At 37.1% G+C, this 20,204-nt stretch overlaps 1 protein-coding gene across 2 annotated transcripts in view; it reads left to right on the top strand.

Annotated features, from left to right (window-relative positions):
- The window catches only part of cacna2d2a (calcium channel, voltage-dependent, alpha 2/delta subunit 2a), a 231,598-nt gene that overhangs the window by 208,687 nt on the left and 2,707 nt on the right, over nt 1–20,204 (top strand). The window contains exons 15-34 of one of the 2 annotated variants that reach the window (XM_065279542.2): nt 3,089–3,178; nt 3,348–3,413; nt 4,332–4,406; nt 5,296–5,370; nt 5,459–5,530; nt 6,171–6,242; nt 6,355–6,416; nt 7,593–7,669; nt 9,412–9,429; nt 12,331–12,391; nt 15,302–15,399; nt 16,910–17,000; nt 17,135–17,197; nt 17,276–17,379; nt 17,507–17,605; nt 17,696–17,790; nt 17,942–17,989; nt 18,208–18,279; nt 18,364–18,516; nt 20,022–20,074. In XM_065279542.2, the coding sequence (XP_065135614.2) occupies nt 3,089–3,178; nt 3,348–3,413; nt 4,332–4,406; nt 5,296–5,370; nt 5,459–5,530; nt 6,171–6,242; nt 6,355–6,416; nt 7,593–7,669; nt 9,412–9,429; nt 12,331–12,391; nt 15,302–15,399; nt 16,910–17,000; nt 17,135–17,197; nt 17,276–17,379; nt 17,507–17,605; nt 17,696–17,790; nt 17,942–17,989; nt 18,208–18,279; nt 18,364–18,516; nt 20,022–20,074 (1,544 nt within the window). The remainder of the gene's footprint in view (nt 1–3,088; nt 3,179–3,347; nt 3,414–4,331; nt 4,407–5,295; nt 5,371–5,458; nt 5,531–6,170; nt 6,243–6,354; nt 6,417–7,592; nt 7,670–9,411; nt 9,430–12,330; nt 12,392–15,301; nt 15,400–16,909; nt 17,001–17,134; nt 17,198–17,275; nt 17,380–17,506; nt 17,606–17,695; nt 17,791–17,941; nt 17,990–18,207; nt 18,280–18,363; nt 18,517–20,021; nt 20,075–20,204) is intronic. The other variant, XM_065279543.2, reaches the window with a different exon arrangement.

The raw sequence follows: 20,204 nt of genomic DNA on the forward strand, positions 1-20,204 counted from the left end.
TTACTACCAAATGGATGCATGTCTGTATCTAATATCTGTATCTGGTACATATTTTACGACCTTTTTAAAGAATCAATCCCAGTGACAGATTTTTTTCTGACAGTCCCACAATGCAATGCAATGCATTTGGCCTTCAATTTATTTATTTTTTGGTCGTTGAATTGTTCAAAAATCGGATGCATTAATAACATACTTAACCAGTAGGATCTTAGGATTACACTGAATTTGTATGAGAAAGTATACCGATTAGGGTATTAAGTCCATGCAGATTATAGTACAGTATATACATAACAATTTGTTTATTGATATAATAAACTATTAGGAAGTAAAAGTAAAGGATAATTTACCTTCATCTCTGCTTGTGATATAATAATGTGTCAGATTTAGTGAGAGCTGTCATTACATGAAATGAATGTAAGGTTCATTTATAATTGACTTTGAGGTTATAAACAGTTATAGACCGATGAAAAAACAGCGAATCTCTGGTGTCTTGCTGTGTCGCTGTTATTTAACCCTTTGTACCGGAGGGTCCAATATTTCGGCCCACTGCTGTTTGCTTTGCTCTGTTCTCTTGAGTCTAAAGGTCTGCCTGTCACCGGCTCTGTACAAATGTCTCCCCGCGGCGTGTTAAATGCTGTTTGAGCAAGCTAATAATAGAATAAGTTACGCTTGTCAGGTTGTCGGTGTTCCAGTAAGAAATAAATGTGGCCTAATGCTGCACTTTCTTTCAGCAGACACATTTATACATTCTAGTGGATTTCATTGGCACAATATATTACTGTAGAGTCTGGCCTTCTATTAGCTGTGTAAAGATGTTGAGTTTGTTAGATTGCATGTTTTGAAGTTTCATCCAGCTAAGTGTCTAACCTTGTAGCATTAAAATTATTCTAAATTTAGTCACATTTCTTTATTGTATCAGATAGGTAAAAGTGAGTATTTAATTTCTTTAGAAAGAAAATAAAACTAATTTTTCAGACTATTACTTTATGAAAATTGAAAACAAATGATCCCCAACAATTTTCACCTCGATAATACAGAAAAACTCTTATGTAACTGTAATTTGGTAGTGAATGTTTACTACCATTATTTATAAGAAGTCTTATGCTACAGTAATATGGTAGTAAAAATGTACTACTGTAATTCAGAAAAGTTATGTTACTATAATATGGTAGTGAAAATGTACTACTGTAATTCAGAAAAAGTTAGGTTACTATAATATGGTAGTGAAAATTTACTACTGTAATTCAGAAAATGTATTATGTTACTCTTATATGTTAGTGAATATTTATACTGTAATTCGGAAAAAGTATTATACACTGTAATATGGTAGTGAAAATGTACTACTGTAATTCAGAAAAAGTCTTATGTTACTGTAATATGGTAGTCAAAATGTACTACTGTAATTCGTAAAGTTTTATGTTACTGTAATATGGTAGTAAAAATGTACTACTGTAATTCGTAAAGTTTTATGTTACTTTAATACGGTAGTAAAAATGTACTACTGTAATTCGTAAAGTTTTATGTTACTTTAATACGGTAGTAAAAATGTACTACTGTAATTTGGAAAAAGTTTTATGTTATTGCAATACGGTAGTAAAATGTACTACTGTAATTCGGAAAAAGTTTTATGTTACTGTAATATGGTAGTGAAAATGTACTACTGTAATTCGGAAAAAAGTTTTATGTTACTGTAATACGGTAGCGAAAATGTACTACTGTAATTCGGAATTTTTTTTATGTTACTTTAATACGGTAGTAAAAATGTACTACTGTAATTTGGAAAAAGTTTTATGTTATTGTAATACGGTAGTAAAAATGTACTACTGTAATTCGGAAAAAGTTTTGTTACTGTAATATGGTAGTGAAAATGTACTACTGTAATTCGGAAAAAAGTTTTATGTTACTGTAATACGGTAGCGAAAATGTACTACTGTAATTCGGAAAAATTTTTTATGTTACTTTAATACGGTAGTAAAAATGTACTACTGTAATTTGGAAAAAGTTTTATGTTATTGTAATACGGTAGTAAAAATGTACTACTGTAATTCGGAAAAAGTTTTATGTTACTGTAATATGGTAGTGAAAATGTACTACTGTAATTCGGAAAAAAGTTTTATGTTACTGTAATACGGTAGCGAAAATGTACTACTGTAATTTGGAAAAAGTCTTATGTTACTGTAATAGGGTAGTACCAAATGTACTACTGTAATTCGGAAAAAGTTTTATGTTACTGTAATATGGTAGTATAAAATGTACTACTGTAATTCAGAAAAAGTCTTATGTTACTGTAATTTGGAGGTGAATTTTTACTACTGTAATTCGGAAAGTCACATTTAGCAGACACTTTAAAGTGACTTACAAAGATTAGGAAACAATAAACCGGATTGTCATAGGTAGGAAATAATATAAATAACATAGTATTAAGTGCTTTTACCAAGTTACAAGTTTTCACTTTTCCGAAACAGTACCTGTCCAGAGAGGTTTTTATAGATATTAAGAAGATAGGGGAGGTGTGTCTGTAGTCATTTTTGGAAGAGATGAGTTTTGAATTGTTTTTTGAATGTTGCAAGAGATGTGGCTGACCGGACTCATAGGAAGATCATTCTGTTGAGTAATGAGAATGTAATTTGGATCAAATTTAGCATTCAGCAATTCAGCATCTGCTAAATTATTAAATATACGTGTAATGTAAATCCACATTTTTAAACTAAACGTTTAAAGCTCTGTAGACACAAACCATGCAGTTTGTATTTACATTGACCCAACTAAACTCTTGTCCTGTCATAGACCTCCCCACTCCTCCGGCGAGAGAACGTGCTTTCAAACAGCTGTAATATGCTTTAATAACTGCTTTATGATGATTTGTTACGGCTGGAAGTGTCTCTATGCAGGTTTACCGTCCCCTCGGGCAGACTCTTTTAACAGCGTGCTTTATGTAATGGAGCGGCGAGTCTCAGTCGTTTGCTTTATGAGCAAGAGAGAGAGGTGTAGGGCACTTGGCTTTAGATATTATTACTCTGTTACGAGAAACCATTGGTGGATGTTGTAAAATTGTGATGTGATACGATTGTTGTATTTGTGTGTACAGGAATACTTGGATGTTTTGGGTCGGCCGATGGTGTTGGCAGGTGAACAGGCCAAGCAGGTGCAATGGACCAATGTTTATCAGGACGCTCTGGTGAGGAAGATCATCATTAACAATTCACTAAAAACAAAAGTGCATTTTTTTTATTGTGTCCACAGGCAGTGGTTTTTGTTTATATGAATAGGTCTTCTGTATTTCTTTATATACTTTATGTTTTGTTTGCGTGTGCAGCGTTTTATTTTGCTGTATTTGTTTTGCACAGGGTTTGGGTCTGGTCATTACTGGAACAATGCCGGTGTTTAATCTCACTGCTGATGGAAACTCTAAAGTAAGATTTGAACAGCTTTCTGTAAATGAACTGCTGCTAATTTGTTCCATGTGTGCCCTGCAGGATAATACAAATGTTGCATTATGCCGCTGTGTACCGCATTAGCAATATCATTACGTTCAGATTGCGATTCATAGAGTCATCTCGAAGTAACATTGACAAACCCTTGGAGAGCGGCATGTTTCACCACTGTGTTAAACGCATACTGAATACATTTCACGTTAGGCTTGACATTGAAGACACTTGGAGACTTTGATTATGGTTTTAAGCTCAACTTGAAGTTTGATTTTGACATAATTATCACGTCTTTAAGAACTTCTACAGTTTAACAAGTGCTTTATGAGAGGACTCATAAAGTCATTCCTAAAGGTGAAATGTGCTAAATAAGCAAGTCCATGACTCCAAGTTTTAAAGTTTTGCAATAAACTCAGAAGAGAAAACATGTCAGATGCATTGCCATTTGGCAGTCCAGTATTGAATTCATGTGTGCACACATTTTATATTGCATTTTGATAAATGGAGAACCTTCCTGAAGATGAATAACAGCCTGAGCAATGTGAGTGATAAATCGAGAGCACATTGTGATTCTCCACATCGAGTGCTGTCACAACGGCTATTTTTCTTAAAGTCACAGCCATTTCTCACCTTATGTGGACTTGAATTTATGTCCAGGCAGATGCTTTTTAACACAAGCAATATGTATTTTGCTAACCAAGTAATGTTCATCATAGCTGCAGAATGGTGATATCAAAGCCAACTGTGTGCTTTTAAAGATCGACTCCAATGTTTCATGACAAATGGTCTGTTTTAAAATATATGACTTGGAAATCTGGGCCCTAATATTTTTGTCATAAATCTAGGCTGCCCTCTTGTGGTGCGACTTTTAATCAGTGTTTCCTTATGGTTTGTCTACTGCAGAGTCAGCTGATACTTGGTGTCATGGGTGTAGACATCGCCCTAAGTGAAATTAAAGAACTCACTCCACGCTATAAGGTAACTAGTGTTTCTTTGTTTTTTTTCGATGTAACATTTCTCTTCTGTGTTACTAGGAGATAGAAAGTCATATGTGTTTTAAACGACAAGAGTGTGAATAAATATGAATAAATACATTTTCCATTTTGGGTGAACTGTCCCTTTAAGACTCTTTTTTTATGTGCATGAGATGTGCGTACGAATGTTTCCACAAAGAAATCGTGATTTAACAAAAACGTATGCAAAAATTTAAGAAAACCTAAAACCACTCGTACACAATAATCACATACGCACAAATTAAATACTAGGCTATAATTTTAAATGATTATATTTTATATTATAATATTTTCTGCATTGTATATTATTATACATGATCTATATTATTATTATTATTATATACATTATATTAAACATTATTATAGCCTATTTATTTTTTCTACCCATAAAGAAGATGCATGTAATGACAAAGCTTCACGCTTTTCTTCCTCACTTTTTAAATCTCTATATGAAATTGTCTGCTTAATGCCTAATGTAAACGTCATGTACCGGTAAATAAAAAATGCAAAGCAAAACGAAACACTTTACAGTTAATAAATATGATCATGGATTTATTTTCCAGCTCTTTTGATTATGTGTTTTAAGTATAAATACAAAAAACTTACTCAATTATTAGTGAATGAGAATGAGAATCCAAAACTGTTTGGTTACATCATTAAGCAGATTTTTCATTTTTAAGATGCTTGTTTCAGTGGCAATAAACATGAAAAATTTATTTTTACTTTTAGTTGTACTGTCCCTTTAAGAGTCTTAAAGGGACAGTTGACCCAAAATGGAAAATGCTTGGTTGAGAGGCAATAAAAACAATCTTGTTTCATGGATAATACGTTTTTATTTAAATCTCTGCATACAGCTTGGAGCCAATGGTTACACATTTGCCATCGATCCTAATGGTTATGTGCTTTTACATCCAAACCTACAGCCTAAGGTGAGAAGTGATCATACAGAGTTTTAAAATTGCATGATTGTCTTCTCAATCTCTATAATAATTCATTTCTTCTGATGGATTTGTTTAGATTATCAATTTTAGGGAACCGGTTACATTGGACTTTTTGGATGCTGAACTTCCAGACCGCTACAAAGAGGAGGTAAACATCGAGTCTTCCCGTACTGTATATGAACAGAAAAATGACAGATCAGTCGAATTAGAAATATATCAATAACTGCAAATGCTAATATTGTTCAGTCTCTGTATAATATACAGTCCTATCAGAACCTTTATGTATGACTGTTAAGGGCATTTCACATTATAACTATACGTTAATGATAACTATATTAGCTTCCACATCACCGGACAATAACGATAACTTTATGCTGATTCACTAACAAGGCGCAGTTCTCGTGCAAATCATTTACATTCAATGGCATTAACTAATATTGCATATTTTCTTTAATAAACAGCTTGTAATTGTTCACATGTCATTAAATGTATAAATATGCGTTTCTTGTTGCATTTACAAAGTGGGTATAAACAGCAGATGTCCTCAACACGCCGTGTTATCTATCTTTTCAATTGCCTTTTCCCTTGAAGTTCAAATAGATTTTATTGGCTGTCAATAGTTTATTGTTCATCACTTAGAAAAAATATCCCAACGATATCGTTCATTGTATCTTTATCGTATAGTTGTGGTGTGAACGCCGCTATTCTCTTTAATATAAAACTTTTCTTAAATATTGTTATTGTTATAATGTGAATGGCCCTTTACACTGTTTCTCATCTTCTATCAGATTCGTCGAGAGATGATTGATGGTCGAAGTGGACAGAGGAAAATCAAGACGCTGATTAAATCTGCCGATGAGGTTTGTCACATTACTAAACACGTATACATACAGACATGATCATATCACAATGCTTCTGGACATCTTAGTTACGTGCCTCTTATCTAATGCATTTTTTTTTCTGTTCTCATAGCGTTACATTGATGAGGCCTTGAGGACGTACATATGGGCTCCAGTGAAGGGCACAGATTACAGGTTGTCTATTGGAAATTATTTTATTAAGATAAAAAGAGCTCAGATGCAAAAGCTAAACGCTACCCTATCAAAAATTAGATAATGATATGAACCGATTCTCTCGGCACGTTCATCAAATACTTTTGCATCAAATCCTCGCTATTAGGTCATTTAGAAATTTTCAGCAAAGTCCTCTAGTGGAGCGTACACTCCAGAAGCAAATTTAACTGTTTTGTGAGTTGAAGTCAATGCAAAGACACAAACTTTTTGACGCAAATTGCGTCAAATGAATTTTTGCGCAAATTGACAAAGTTAAATCCCACAAGTAATCTAGAGCGAGGAATGCGATGTTTCGCATTTGGTGTGTACGGAAAAAGAATTGGAAGAACAATGGTGCACATACGTCAAAAGTAATAGGGGTGTAACGATAATTCACGATGCACACTTATAATACCTATCCGATATCGGTTCTGAATGGAAAGGCGATATTATGCACAGCTCTTTTGTGTACTACGGGTCTTTGATCAGCAGAAAGTCCTTATTAATCTAAAATCACTGTGAGTTTGAGTCGTTTATAACATGCATTCGAAGAAGCAACACTCGTCATTATAAATATTCTTTATTATCATGAAAATATTTGAAAAGGTTTGAAGAACAGCGATATAAATATGCTTATACTGTATATTTGCTGAAGATGCATTTGTAAATGGTACTTCTTCTGCAGAGCATATCGAGTTTCTGCATGAGAGCGCCCTCTGGCTTTTAGATGTAGTGGCAATTCACCATAATTCATAGAGAAGCATAGCAAGCAAAATCGCACAATGTATCATTACACCCCTACCGGTAAAAGGAGGTTTACAGAAAATATTGTGATAATGACCGAAATTTTGAGCCTTTTACATTTATTCAGAAAGGACAGTGAAGATTTTTGCCAAAAATGCTTGCAGCACTTAGAGCGTTTTGCAGCAAAACACAATACCAATAAAATGACTAAAGTGACATTTGTAAAATTAAGGCATTAGAATTAAGGACAAATAATATTTCCATGTTATAATCAGTAAATATATTGCAAACCCAATTAATGTTTTTGTAACATTAATTGGACTTATCAGTATCTTCTGTAAATGTGATGCTCTTCAAATGATATTTCTATGAAATAGCGCTAATGTTACGATGTCCACCTTTCCCTCTTTGCAGCCTTGGTTTAGTTCTTCCAACCTACAGTGAAAATCACATCAAAGCCAACCTGAGCGACCAGATACTCCAAGTCCAGTGTAAGTACCGGGGCAAGCTAATGCGAACCCCTCTGACATTTCTTTTTCCTAAAGAGACGTCCCGCCCCCATCCCTTAACCTTCTCATCCAATCAACGGAGACTCCCTCTCCTATTCACTGACGGCACAGCAGTCCCGGCCCGAGCGTGGATCATCGACGATCAAACGAGAGGACGCGTTCTTCTGTGAAACCCCACACCCCTTCTTTCCTCCTCCCCTCCTGTCTTCATGCTGTTCTGTACTGAGGTGATTTTTCTTTCCCCGCGCGGATGCAAAGAAAAAACCCTCAATAAAAACCAGAGAGGTGAAAGCTGTGTTTTTACTGTGTTTACTGAGTTGAAAATAATGGTGACCATGTGCTATTATTTTTCCTTTTTGCCAAACATAAAAAATGCTCTCGCCTTCTTTCTCACAATGATGATTCTGAAGCAACTGTTGTCTGAAAAGGTTTTTGTTTGTTTGTCTTTTTCATTTAAGTAAGCCAGATGTGAAAAGGGGCATGCTTTTCACCGTCTGCTTTGTGCTTGACACGTACGGTTGTGTTTATTATTTGTTTTGATTTGTATGAACGCACACTGTGATGTTTTGTTCGCTGCCAGCTTTAGAATCAGTCAATAAGAAAAAATATCCCACAATGCTCCATAATGGGCCATTGTATTGCGCAAGAGATGGAACGCCTTTGGTTATTATTTATTTTCTTTCTTTCTTTCTTTCTTTACTTACGTTACATTACCTACCTAATTCTTTTAATTTAAATGTTTTATGTTGTCTGTTTATTTATATTTTGTCTTGTTTGTTTGAGCCCTGCTTTCATTCTTTATATTGTTTTCTATTTATTATATTTTTTCTGTAGCTTGATTGCTTTAGTTTAATCTATTCTTTCTTTTCTCTGTAATCTTTGTTGTCATAAGTTTTTAGTTTGTTCTTTCAATTTCATTCATTTTTATTTTCTTAATAAATTAATTTATTTCCACACTGCAAAAAATGATTTTCAAGAAAAAAAATTCTTAGTATTTTTGTCTTGTTTTCAGTAAAAAAATATCAAAAAAATCTTAAATTAAGATGCTTTTTCTTGATAAGCAAAACAACCCAAGAAAATAAGTCTAGTTTTTAGACCAAAAAATATCAAATTTAAGTGATTTTGTGCATAAAACAAGCAAAAAAATCTGCCAATGGATAAGCAAAAAACCTTGAACATTTTTTTAAACACTACTTTCAAGAAAAATTCAAGAAATTTTTTTTGCTTGTTTATGAAATCACTTTAATTTGATATTTTTGGTCTAAAAACTAGACTTATTTTCTTGGGTCGTTTTGCTCATCAAGAAAAAGCATCTTAATTTAAGAATTTTTAGTGAAAACAAGACAAAAATACTAATAATTTTTTTCTTGAAAATAATTTTTTGCAGTGCATCCAAAGCGTTCCTCTCTTCCTCACATGTGGTTTTAAAATTTTTTCTCACATTTTTCACATCTTGTAAAGGTTTGTTTGTCCTCAAATGTTCTCTCCTGTTCTTCGCTGTCCTGGAGTTCATTCGTCATCATAGTTGATTTTTCTTTCGACATTGTCGTTCATTTTTTTAGTTCCTGTTCTCAATTTCCGTTCGATTGACTTGATTTTCCTTCTTTTGACAAACACAATATTTTTATTCAAACAGTCATTGAATAAAATATTGTTTGTGATCCCCCTCCCCTCCTCCCCTGTACCCGACTTCCCTGTTTCTTTTCTTGCTCTCTCCTCCTCAGATGGATCAGACTTCAAGGGCAAGTATAAACTCCATATTGGTCCACCACTTCTGTTACTCAACTTCCTCGTACCCCTGTCCTGAACTCCCCGCTGAAGCCCACCTCCACCTGTTCCAGCCTGCTTGCCTCCTCTGTTCCTCCTGCCCGCCTTGCCTTCAAGATCCTCCTCTTCCTCTCTTTCCTCCTCTTCCTCACTCACTCACTCACTCACCCACTCACTTACAAACACATCTTTCTTATCTGTCCTTTTCAAACTCTCTCTCTATATCTCTCTCTTTCTCTCTCTCGGACAGCCATGTTAAGGTCTATCAAAGACATCTCCTGAAGTAAAATATATTCTGTTTTGTGCTGTCGACACGTTTCTGATTCCTTTGTCTGCTACATTCGGGAAAAGGGTTTCATCTATCTCTCTCTCTTTCTTTTATGGCTGACAGTATTACGTTATTAAGATTAATACTTTTAATGTTTCAGTTGTAGTCAGTTTGTCTTAAGCGAGAGTCACATGTTAAACCTTTATAACTTTTTCCTTAAGATACAGGTTTTAGTTTAAAATTGTTGATAGGTTTGATCTTGAGCATACCTTTAAACTTGAAGCAGAATATGAAACATCTGAATAGCTCTCTTTCAATACAAACTTTAAAAGCTAGGCATTTGTTTTGACCAACCTGATCTCACGAATTTCTGTGTTATAGTCACAGAATATTTGCTCATTTATTCATGTCATTTTTCATGTCCGTACCACAGACTTTCTTTTTCGTGTCAGTTTCACGTATTTGTTACTCAATTGTTTTTTCCTATTTTTAAACAATTTCGCGTGGGTTTGGGGTTAGAACGACTTTCTGTTATATAAAATGACATCCTAACCCAAACCTAACTATAATGCTACGTGCACACAAACGCGGGGCATCGCGTTACTCGCTCTAGATTACTCGCGTGATTTAACTTCGTGTCATGCAAATTTTTCGCTCGAGTTGAATATTTACGCGTTTGAGGCGAATCGCACGTGTTTTATCGCGGCAAACGCACCGCCTATATAGCGTCATTCGCATCGCCCCACGCGAGGACGCGTCTGATCGCGTCTTTGCATTGACTTTGTATGTAATCTACTCGCACAAATCGTGCGGGGGGGCCCACAGTACCGATACATTCACACAGGGTGTGACGCTTCCCATTCACTTTTAATGGGTGACGTCATGCGTTGACAAACTGAATTGTGGATCCGTCGGCGCCGCGTCACTGCCGTTGCTTGCGGCAGAAGTTGAACATTTCTCAACTTTTCAAGCGGCAACGCGTGCTCCAGCAGATCACCTTATGCAAATAACCTAGGCAGAGCCAGCCAATTACGTTTATGGAAGACCGGAGCATGTGTTGCGGCCACTGTGATTGGCTGTCGGCCACGCTTCAGACAAGCCTTCCATCAAGCGTTAACATTTTCGCCCCGTGTGAATGTACCGTAACCCTAACGTCAGACGACAATTGCTTAAAAATCCAGAAAAAAATTGTATACACCAATAGTTATGTGACATCCTAACCCAAACCCCAAATCTAACCCCAAACCCACGTGAAAATGGTTTGAAAATAAGAAAAACAATTGAGTAACCAATACGTGAAACTGACACGGAAAAGAAAGTCCGTGGCACGGACATGGAAAAATGCGGAGATCCGTGAAAATGACACGAATAAATAAGCAAAATATTCCGGAAATTTGTGAGTTCATGTTGGTTTTTACTGTAGTCACCCATTTATTATCCAGTTCATTTAGTGACTACCGTACTAAAAAATCCAGCTAAGACCAGCATAAGCTGGTTTTACGTGGCAGTAGGTGGTTAAAGCTGGTCCTACCAGCCTGGCAAAGGTGGTGGGTCAGCTGATCTTCCAGTCTGACCAGCTTAAGTCCAGAAAAAATTACAGCTAGACCAGCAAAACCAGGTAACACCAAGCTGGGAGACCAGCTAAAACCAGCTCACCAGCTTATGTCGGTTTTAGCTGTTATTTTTTCAGTAGGGTATCGATCTTTGCATGGTAAGTGTAGAAAGAGCAGAAGTAATCTGGTGGATATGTCTCAGCTACATGGCCTCCTTTAGGTCCTCTCCTGTTGTCATGGTTACAGAGCGCCCGGTTAGCACCTAGATTATTTGTCGTCTTTTTTTATCCCCTCGTGTTTTCATCAGCTTGACTCCTCTGTATTGTCTATCACCCCGCAGACTGTCATCGTAGATGCTCCGCTATATCAACAAATCTCCTGACCTGAAAGTGCAAAGCATTGTGGGGGGAAAACTAACTGGGCACGAGTTTCTTGTTTACTTTTTTGGGGAAATCCACAGATGTATGCATGCCATTAATGATTTATATCATTATAGTATACTAGATAGATTCTTGCAAGGTAAAAAATAGTTAAGTTAACTTAAGTTGCCCTCTCTTGCCCCTCTCAATGCTGGACACTTTCTCCCATTGTGTCTTGGATGTCTCTCTACGCTGCCAGTCTGTGGGGCGATCATCTCCATCAGGACCCCGCCTCACCCATTCCCAGCACAATAGTTGGCCATGTTGATGCCTGTTCGAACAGAAAGCCACACGCCACACTCATCGTCCGAGAACTCGCTTCGTCTCACTGCGTATCCCGAGGGTCGAGTCAGTTCTCCGACTTCAAAACGAAAAATTGCGGTGGTGCCAAATTCTAATTTGCAAACCAAATTGCTTTCCAAATTCTCAGTTATTTCGACCAATGCGAGTCCATTAGAGGCACCATAGTGGCTAACGCTGGAGTTCCCCCATGATTCCTCTGTTTTGCTATGATAACGTCCTCGATGCGTCCCTGCACTTATTTGAAGAGCAGCAGCTGTTATTTTATTTCTCAGCACCTCCCTGTGATCTCCAGTCGCCGCTTCCCCCGGATAATCTTGCCCATTTCTGTTGCAGATTTTGAGTCTCTCCTGCCAAACACTTTTGAATCAGAAGGACATGTGTTCATTGCCCCCAGGTAGCTTTGTGTGACTTTGTGAACCCACGTGCTGTTTTGGTTTAGCTGTGAACATGCTTAAGTCCATCGCTAACTTGTTTTTAACATACACAGTAGTCACTGTAGTCCTTATTCACTGTCTGTGTGTGTTGTGCGTAGTTTGTCTTTCCATTTTAGCCCAAATGTGTGTGTTTATTGTGTTGTGTTTGTCAAGGCTCCTCACCTCCAATAAGTACTACCTGTAATGAAAAATCTCTCTGCGATTTCTTTAATAGCAGCATTGCGATCAGCAAATGGAGACTTTTGCTTAAGTCAACATGAAATTCTAATCACAGCCCAGCCCATTTTGTTTATGTGAATCAGGAGATTAATGGAAGAAAAGGATTTTGTTTTTAGGAATTGATTTGATTGCGTGAAGTGGTCTCTATATGACCGGTGGATGGAGAGAGGGGTTGATAAATAAGAGGTATTGTTTACACCTGCCAAAAAACAGGAAAGTTGTTTCAGAGGCGATCAATGCAAAAACAATCAAGTACCCAGTAGTTTTTTTTTAGATCGATGATAGCAATTATTCGTACATTTCACCCTGGACTATAAAGCGGCGAAATTTTGTCAACTTTTTTTTTTTAAGTCAGTATCTTGACCAGCTCAAACATGGTTTTGTAGTCCGCCAATGTTGTTATGGTGGTGAAGCAGTGTTGCCAACGTTTTTCAGTGGAAAGTAGCTAAAGCCTGCTTGAAATGTCGCTAGTTTACGTAATTAGCATACCAGTGACATCATCATGTCATATTTGCATTCGGACTACATTGGCACTTCAAATTCTCCTCTCTGAACTGTCACAAATTATATTTTAATACAGCCGAATGCCTCAAAAAGTTTTTTTCATTTGTATATTCTCTGCTTCTGTTGTCAAACAACGAAACAAGTATGAAATACTTGACTGAATGTGACTACTTGTTAATGTACACGTTGTTAACCAGCAATTTTACTGAACTATTTGTCTTACTAAATTCTGTCAAATATCGCAATAGGCTTTAATCATGCACCTGGATTAATCAGTTTGTTTGTGACTACTGAGGTCAGGCACACCTGGATTAATCAATTTGTCCAATAATGGCAGACAGGAAACAAGGAGCTGGCTGAAGTTCAGGAAGTAGTGCAGCTGGGCATAAAACCTATTGAGCTATAATCATGTTTATTTGTCCAAATAGTCAATTTTCAAAAAAAATGCGGATAAAACAATACCCAGGTAAATTATTATAAATGCTGTTTTGCAGGTACACAGCTCATTTACGTGTCAGTTTCATAGAATTGTGTCACTACAGAGAGCAGATGCAGAGAGAGATGCGTGCATGCCCGGGCAAAGCAAGAACTCGCACTCGCGGGGCAATACGGGGCACACGAAATGTATACAGATCTCAAGCTACAGCTTATCCAAATGTTGCTAGTTTTTTCCTTTTTTTTTAAATAGTCGCTAAGGGGTCTGAAAAGTTGGCAAGTTGGTAACACTGTTGTGAAGTACCTGCGCATGCCTGTAGGCTGAAAATTCAATACGCATGCGCATGACATCACCGTTTTTTGCAGTTTACACAGACATGATAACAGCGTCATTTTCAAAGACGTACACTTTGAAACCAGTTGCCAAAAGTTAGCATTTTCATGACCTTAAAACTGGAAACTTTAAAAGTTTTGGGTTTAAAACGTTGCTGTGTAAATGGCCCCTAAGTTTCTTTTAGCCCAGTAATCTTACATGTATCTCTTCTAGGGTCTCATAATGTGCTCAAATTTACCAAAGTCTCTATTAAAAGTCAGACATCTTGAGGCCGAATAGGTTCGCATTCGTTTTTTAAGCCGTTTTCTTACTGTATGTCATGAATTGTCACAAATGGATTGTGATTGTCTTCTTAAAGAAGTTTAAGTTGTTGATAAATGTAGGAGATGGTGAGCTTTCAAGGGCTGTGTACTTTGAGTGTCTTGTGTATTTTTATCTTCGTGTCTTCAGCTGTCATGTTTTAGTAACTTCTGACATTACCTTTGACTTTCATTAGATTCTTCATGTCTTTTTATCTCATCTCACAGCTCAAACCTCTTCTCTTCACATGTGTTTGCATGCCATTCTTCTCTTGTGGAGGTGAAAGGTTGATTTTGATGTGCATGTCTGAACTTCCTGTGCTGTTAGATTTTAATCAAATATTCCAGGTTCAAAGCAAGTTAAGCTCTAATGATACTGACGATTACAAGAGAAAATAGCTTCAAATCCTTTCTTCGGTTCATTGTTTAAACGGTAATTGAAACCTACCGAACCCCTAATGCAAAATTGGAGTAAATAAAATCTAAAGTTTAGTTTCATGTGCTCACGTGAAAACTTCATGTGCAGAATTTTTTTTAACGTTTAGTTTGCGTGCGCACGTAAAACTATCGCGTGCACACGTGAAACTTTCGCTTTGAGAAACTAAACTTTATTACATTTTTGCTCCATGTCCCCTAAGGGGCTCCGTAGAAACCCATGTGGAGCAAAAGTTTGGCTTGTATTTTTGGGAAAGTTAATACGAAAAGTTTGCATCAAGTTAGTAAATTAACTCTGTTCTGCAGTGCACCCATAGACCTGTGCCTCAATTTAACCACATTTAGTTTTTTTTTAATATTTGAGGTAAATGATCAAAATTATAAATTGTAATCAACATAATTTCATATATGATATCAGTAGAGCTTAACTTTTATTAAATCCGAAACACACCTTTATGTGCATATTGTTTCTTATACTGTATGTGTTTGTGATGTACTTTGTGTTTTAAAATACTGTATATACATGAAAATGTTTAACAATGGTTTGAAATATGTATAAAATATCAATACTGTATATTATTACCAAGCAGTTTATATAAGGGATGTATGAAAGATGTAGGTGTAATAACACACGTTCTCCTTAGGGAATACTGCAAAGATCTGGAGCTTTCCAGCAACAACACCGAGTTCCTGCTCAACTTCATCGCTCTGATGGAGAAAGTCACGCCTGACTCCAAACAATGTGAGTTTTACATCTGTGAAAATTATATCTCGATATATTTTGCTATATATACAGTAGGCTTTGCGTGAAAAATACCCTCCCCAAAAAACTACTGCAAAACAAATATGTCAAAATCCACAATGTCTTTTATTTTTTGAAGTGCAAAGAGGTAGTTCACGTAGGAACAAAGTGCTTCTGCAACATTTAAAAAAAATATATACAAAAATTATACTTTAACTAAAATAAGAAAATACATATTGTCGTGTTTTTATTCAAAAATAAAACAACTCAACTTCAGATATTAAATTTTTAGTAGACGTTGACAATTCTTAGTATTTTTCTGAAACCCTCAGGAAATAATGATATTTATCCTCGAATAACATAGGTTTTAGGCATTTTAGGAGTAAATGGGTTAAATATGAGAGAAAACACTGTTGTTGTTACACAGAAAACTACAGAACACGTGCGCTTGCACACCGCATCATAAGGAGAGAGAAAGCTCTCACATCAAGAAAACGTGTGTGTGTGTGTGCGTGCATGTGCGTGCGTGCGTGTGTGTGTGTGAAGCAATCCGTGACTGATGACATTTACGCGAAAAAGAACGTATACGGAGAAACGGACATTAAAGCACTGTCACGAGAGAGAGATGCGCGCTGTCTAAGCGCTTCATGCAACGAGAGAGAGAGAGGGGCGCGCTGAGCGCTCTCAACAATGAATTTAAGCCGTTTTAAACAGTAAAATATACATGTTAAAGGGAATCATGGAAGATCTATTCGTGGTGGCCAGTGTTGAAAGCAAGGAGGCGGGGGCGAACACAGCACACAGAAGGCAGAGAAGCAAAGTGGCAAAATCAGAATTTAATATAAATATTATATTGATATATATGATATGTCAAAATCCATTTCGAGTTGTAAAAATATATCGACATAGTTTGAATATCGAGATATTGTCCACCCCTAATTTCCATGACAAAACGTGATGAGCTTTTATGGTAATCTGTAATACCGTGATTATCCACTAGATGGCGTTTTACTCAATTTATAAAAAACTGAAGCAAAACATTATTTATAAAGTTTACACTTCGTTTATGTGTTGATAATTGTTCTGAATCTGATCTCTGAACAAAATTACTTCATAAAAATGCAATTATTACAGCTTTTTGCTCATGGAATGAGTTAATGTCCCAGCAAGCAATTTTGCGTTGAAAAGATGTCTAATAGCCATCCAAACACAGCTCAGATGTAAAGGTTTAAAATTGCAAAATTTGGGCTGTCTGTGAAAATTGAATAGCCAAAAAATATTGAATTAAATAAATAAAAGCAAACACCTTGTAATTACTGTTGACTTTGCTTTCATCATGGAATATCAGACATCGGAAGTTATTTTGGCAAAAACGGCATGTAACCAAATTCAAGTTACTCATAGCCAGACTATATTGTGCCTATAGTTAACCAAGATGAGGCGATGAAATGATGCGATTGCTTGCTGGGTTTTATTCGTACCATGATGTTATTGTTGTCGTATCACACAGGTGACAATTTCTTGCTGCATAATCTGATCTTGGACACGGGCATCATTAGACAACTGGTGGATAAAGTCTGGAAGACCAAAGATCTAAACACGTAAGAATAAACTAAACCTTAACTTTGGGTTTTGTTTGCGCATTCTGTAGTTACACATCTGTTGTGCATTGTATGCACCAAATGGTCCTGCATTGAATGTAATGTTAAAATGATTGTGTGTTGTGGTTTTTCAGTTATGGCTTTTTAGCCGTCTTTGCGGCCACCGATGGAGGAGTAACCCGAGTGTTCCCAAATAAGTATGTTTAACTACTTTTCTTCTTTTACTATTTTCTAGCAAGGCATGTGAATGTGAAGTTTGTGCTTGTGTGCATTAGGGCCGCTGAGACATGGGAAGAAGAACCAGAGCCGTTTAACGCCAGTTATTACCGTCGCAGTCTGGACAATAAGGGTTATATATTCAGAGCTCCTTACCGAAGTGGTGAGTGTGGGTTTACTTCAGCACATTAAGGGTGTGTGGTTAAATGTTACCTAGATTTAACCGTAGCAAAGGCATGGCACAAGCAGAAGATTGGTTTGCTTTAAAAACAAATTTGTTGTTTCTTCAGCCAATGAAGAGACAATGAACCCAGAAAATGACACCATTGGCATTCTGGTCAGCACAGCTGTGGATATTACACTCGGATCCAGAAACCTCAAACCGGCAGGTAAAACATCATTTAAAATCCTGTGTCTCTCTCTCTCTCAGAGGGATGAGTAACTCATACTGAACTCTTTCTCTTCTTTATGTCTTATAGTTGTTGGAGTTAAGCTTGATCTTGAAGCGTGGACTGACAAATTTAAGATCCTGGCCAGCAACCACACAGAGAGCAACCGGCAGAGCTCACAATCGGTACAACAGATATATGAACATGTATAAGACACACAAACAAAGCCACACACTAGCACAAACCCATAAAAAACCATGGGCACATGAACACACACATACATGCATATAGTAACAGTCACACTAATGTATTTGTGGTGTGGTCTTTCTTCTCCAGTGTGGACCAACCAGTGGCTGTGAGATGGACTGTGAAGCCAACAGTGATGTAAGAGCTCAGAGATCTTTAAGTGGTTGATAAAGAATCTTGAGAGGTTTCATTCATGAAATGCTTGTGTAAATCCATGTATATTTCTCAGTGAGCAGATCAGATGTTTCCTTTGCGTGTATTCAGGCAGGCGTAAAGATCTAGAGATCTAGCTGCTTGACCGATTCACTTCATTCTAGAGATATTACCATGGTTTTTATTTGAATCTTTTTTTGCAGGACTTGCTGTGTTATCTTGTAGACGATGGAGGATTTGTTATCATGTCTAATCAGAAAGATTACTGGAGTAAGGTTAGTATGACAGAGACAGTGATAATGTAAGACATGATCTGTGTTTCATCACTTTACTCTCTGGCCTTTCTTCTTCATCTATAGATTGGGATGTTCTTCAGTGAGGTTGACCCAGCCCTCTTCTACGCTCTCTATAACAACTCACTGTACAAACGCATGCAGTCCTATGACTATCAGTCAGTGTGTGACCCCGTACCCAGCAGTAATACTGGTGCCGCACCACGCGGGGTGTTTGTGGTAAGGGATGGATGAATGAGGATCAATTGATGATCAGTGATGAAAGATGATTAAGTGGATGATGATTATTGATGGATGATAAATAGATGGATGGATGGATACTTATATGCACGCATTGATGGATGGATGGATAGATGGATGCCTATATGCATGGTTAGATGGATGGATGCATGGTTAAATGGATGGTTGGTTGATGGATGGTTGGATGCATGGTCATTGATGGTTGGTTGGTTAGATGGATGGATGGATGGATAGATAGATGAATGAATGATTGATGGATGGAGGGATGAATGGTCAAATGGATAGATGTTTGATGGCTGGTTGATGGATTGATGGTTGGTTGGTTGGTTGGTTGGTTGGTTGGTTGGTTGGTTGGTTGGATGGATGGATGGATAGAGGAATGGATGGTTGGTTGGTTGGATGGATAGAGGAATGGATGTTTTATGGATGGATAGACAGAGATATGGATAGTTGATTGATGGTTGGCTGGATAGAGGTATGGATGTTTGGTTGGATGATGGATGGATGGTTGCTGGTTGGATGGATGGAGGGATGAATGGACAGAGATATGGATAGTTGATTAATGGTTGGTTGTTTGATGGTTGGATGGTTGCTCGTTGTAAGGGTGAAAGGTTGATGGATGGATAGATGGACAGAGGTATTGATGGTTGACGGATGGATGGATAGATGGACAGAAGTATTGATGGTTGATGGATGGATGCTTGGATGGATGGACAGAGATATGGATAGTTGATTGATGGTTGGATGGATGGATGGTTGCTGGTGGGCTGATTGATGGATGGTTGCTGATGGGTTAATGGATGGATGGTTGCTGGTGGGTTGATGGATGGATTGTTGCTGGTTGGTTGGTTGGATGGAGGGACTGGTTTATGGATGGATGGTGGATGGATGGATAGATGGACAGAGGTATTGACGTTTGATGGATGGATGCTGGTGGGTGGATGGATGGATGATTGCTGGTTGGATGTATATGGATGATTGGTGGATGGATGGATGGACAGAGGTATGGATAATTGATTAATGGATGGTTGGTTGGATGGATGGAGAAACTGGTTGATGGATGGATGGAGAGAGGTATGGATAGTTGATGGATGGTTGGTTGGTTGATTGATGGTTGAATGGATGTATATAGTGATGGATGTTTGGTTGATGAATGGATGGTTGCTGATTGGATGGAAGAAGGGGTGGATGTATTGTTACTGGTTGGATGGATGGGGGATGAATGGTTAATGGATGGTTGGTGGATAGAGGTATGGATAGTTGATTGATGGTTGGTTGGTTGGTTGCTGGTTGGATGGAAAGAGGGATGGACGGTTGGTTGAGAATGGATGGTTGCTGGTTGGATGGAAAGACAGAGGGATAGATAAATTGATGGTTGGATGGATGGACCGAGGGATAGATAGATGGATGGATGTTTAGGTGAAATGAAGTTTATTTACAGTGTGATGATTTATTTTATATTATGTATGATTTGTTTTTCTCAGCCCACTATTGCTGATTTTCTAAATGTTGCCTGGTGGACATCTGCAGCTGCATGGTGAGATATAATCAGAAACACACATTAAATCAGTCTTCTGTCTCATCATTTATCTCTATTATGTGGCCTCAGTATTTCATGGCTGTTATTTTTTAAACACACAAGTTATTTTTGGCTTTATATGTTTGTG

The sequence above is a fragment of the Paramisgurnus dabryanus genome, chromosome 7 (assembly GCF_030506205.2).
Source record: "Paramisgurnus dabryanus chromosome 7, PD_genome_1.1, whole genome shotgun sequence".
In the NCBI taxonomy this organism is placed as follows: domain Eukaryota; kingdom Metazoa; phylum Chordata; class Actinopteri; order Cypriniformes; family Cobitidae; genus Paramisgurnus; species Paramisgurnus dabryanus.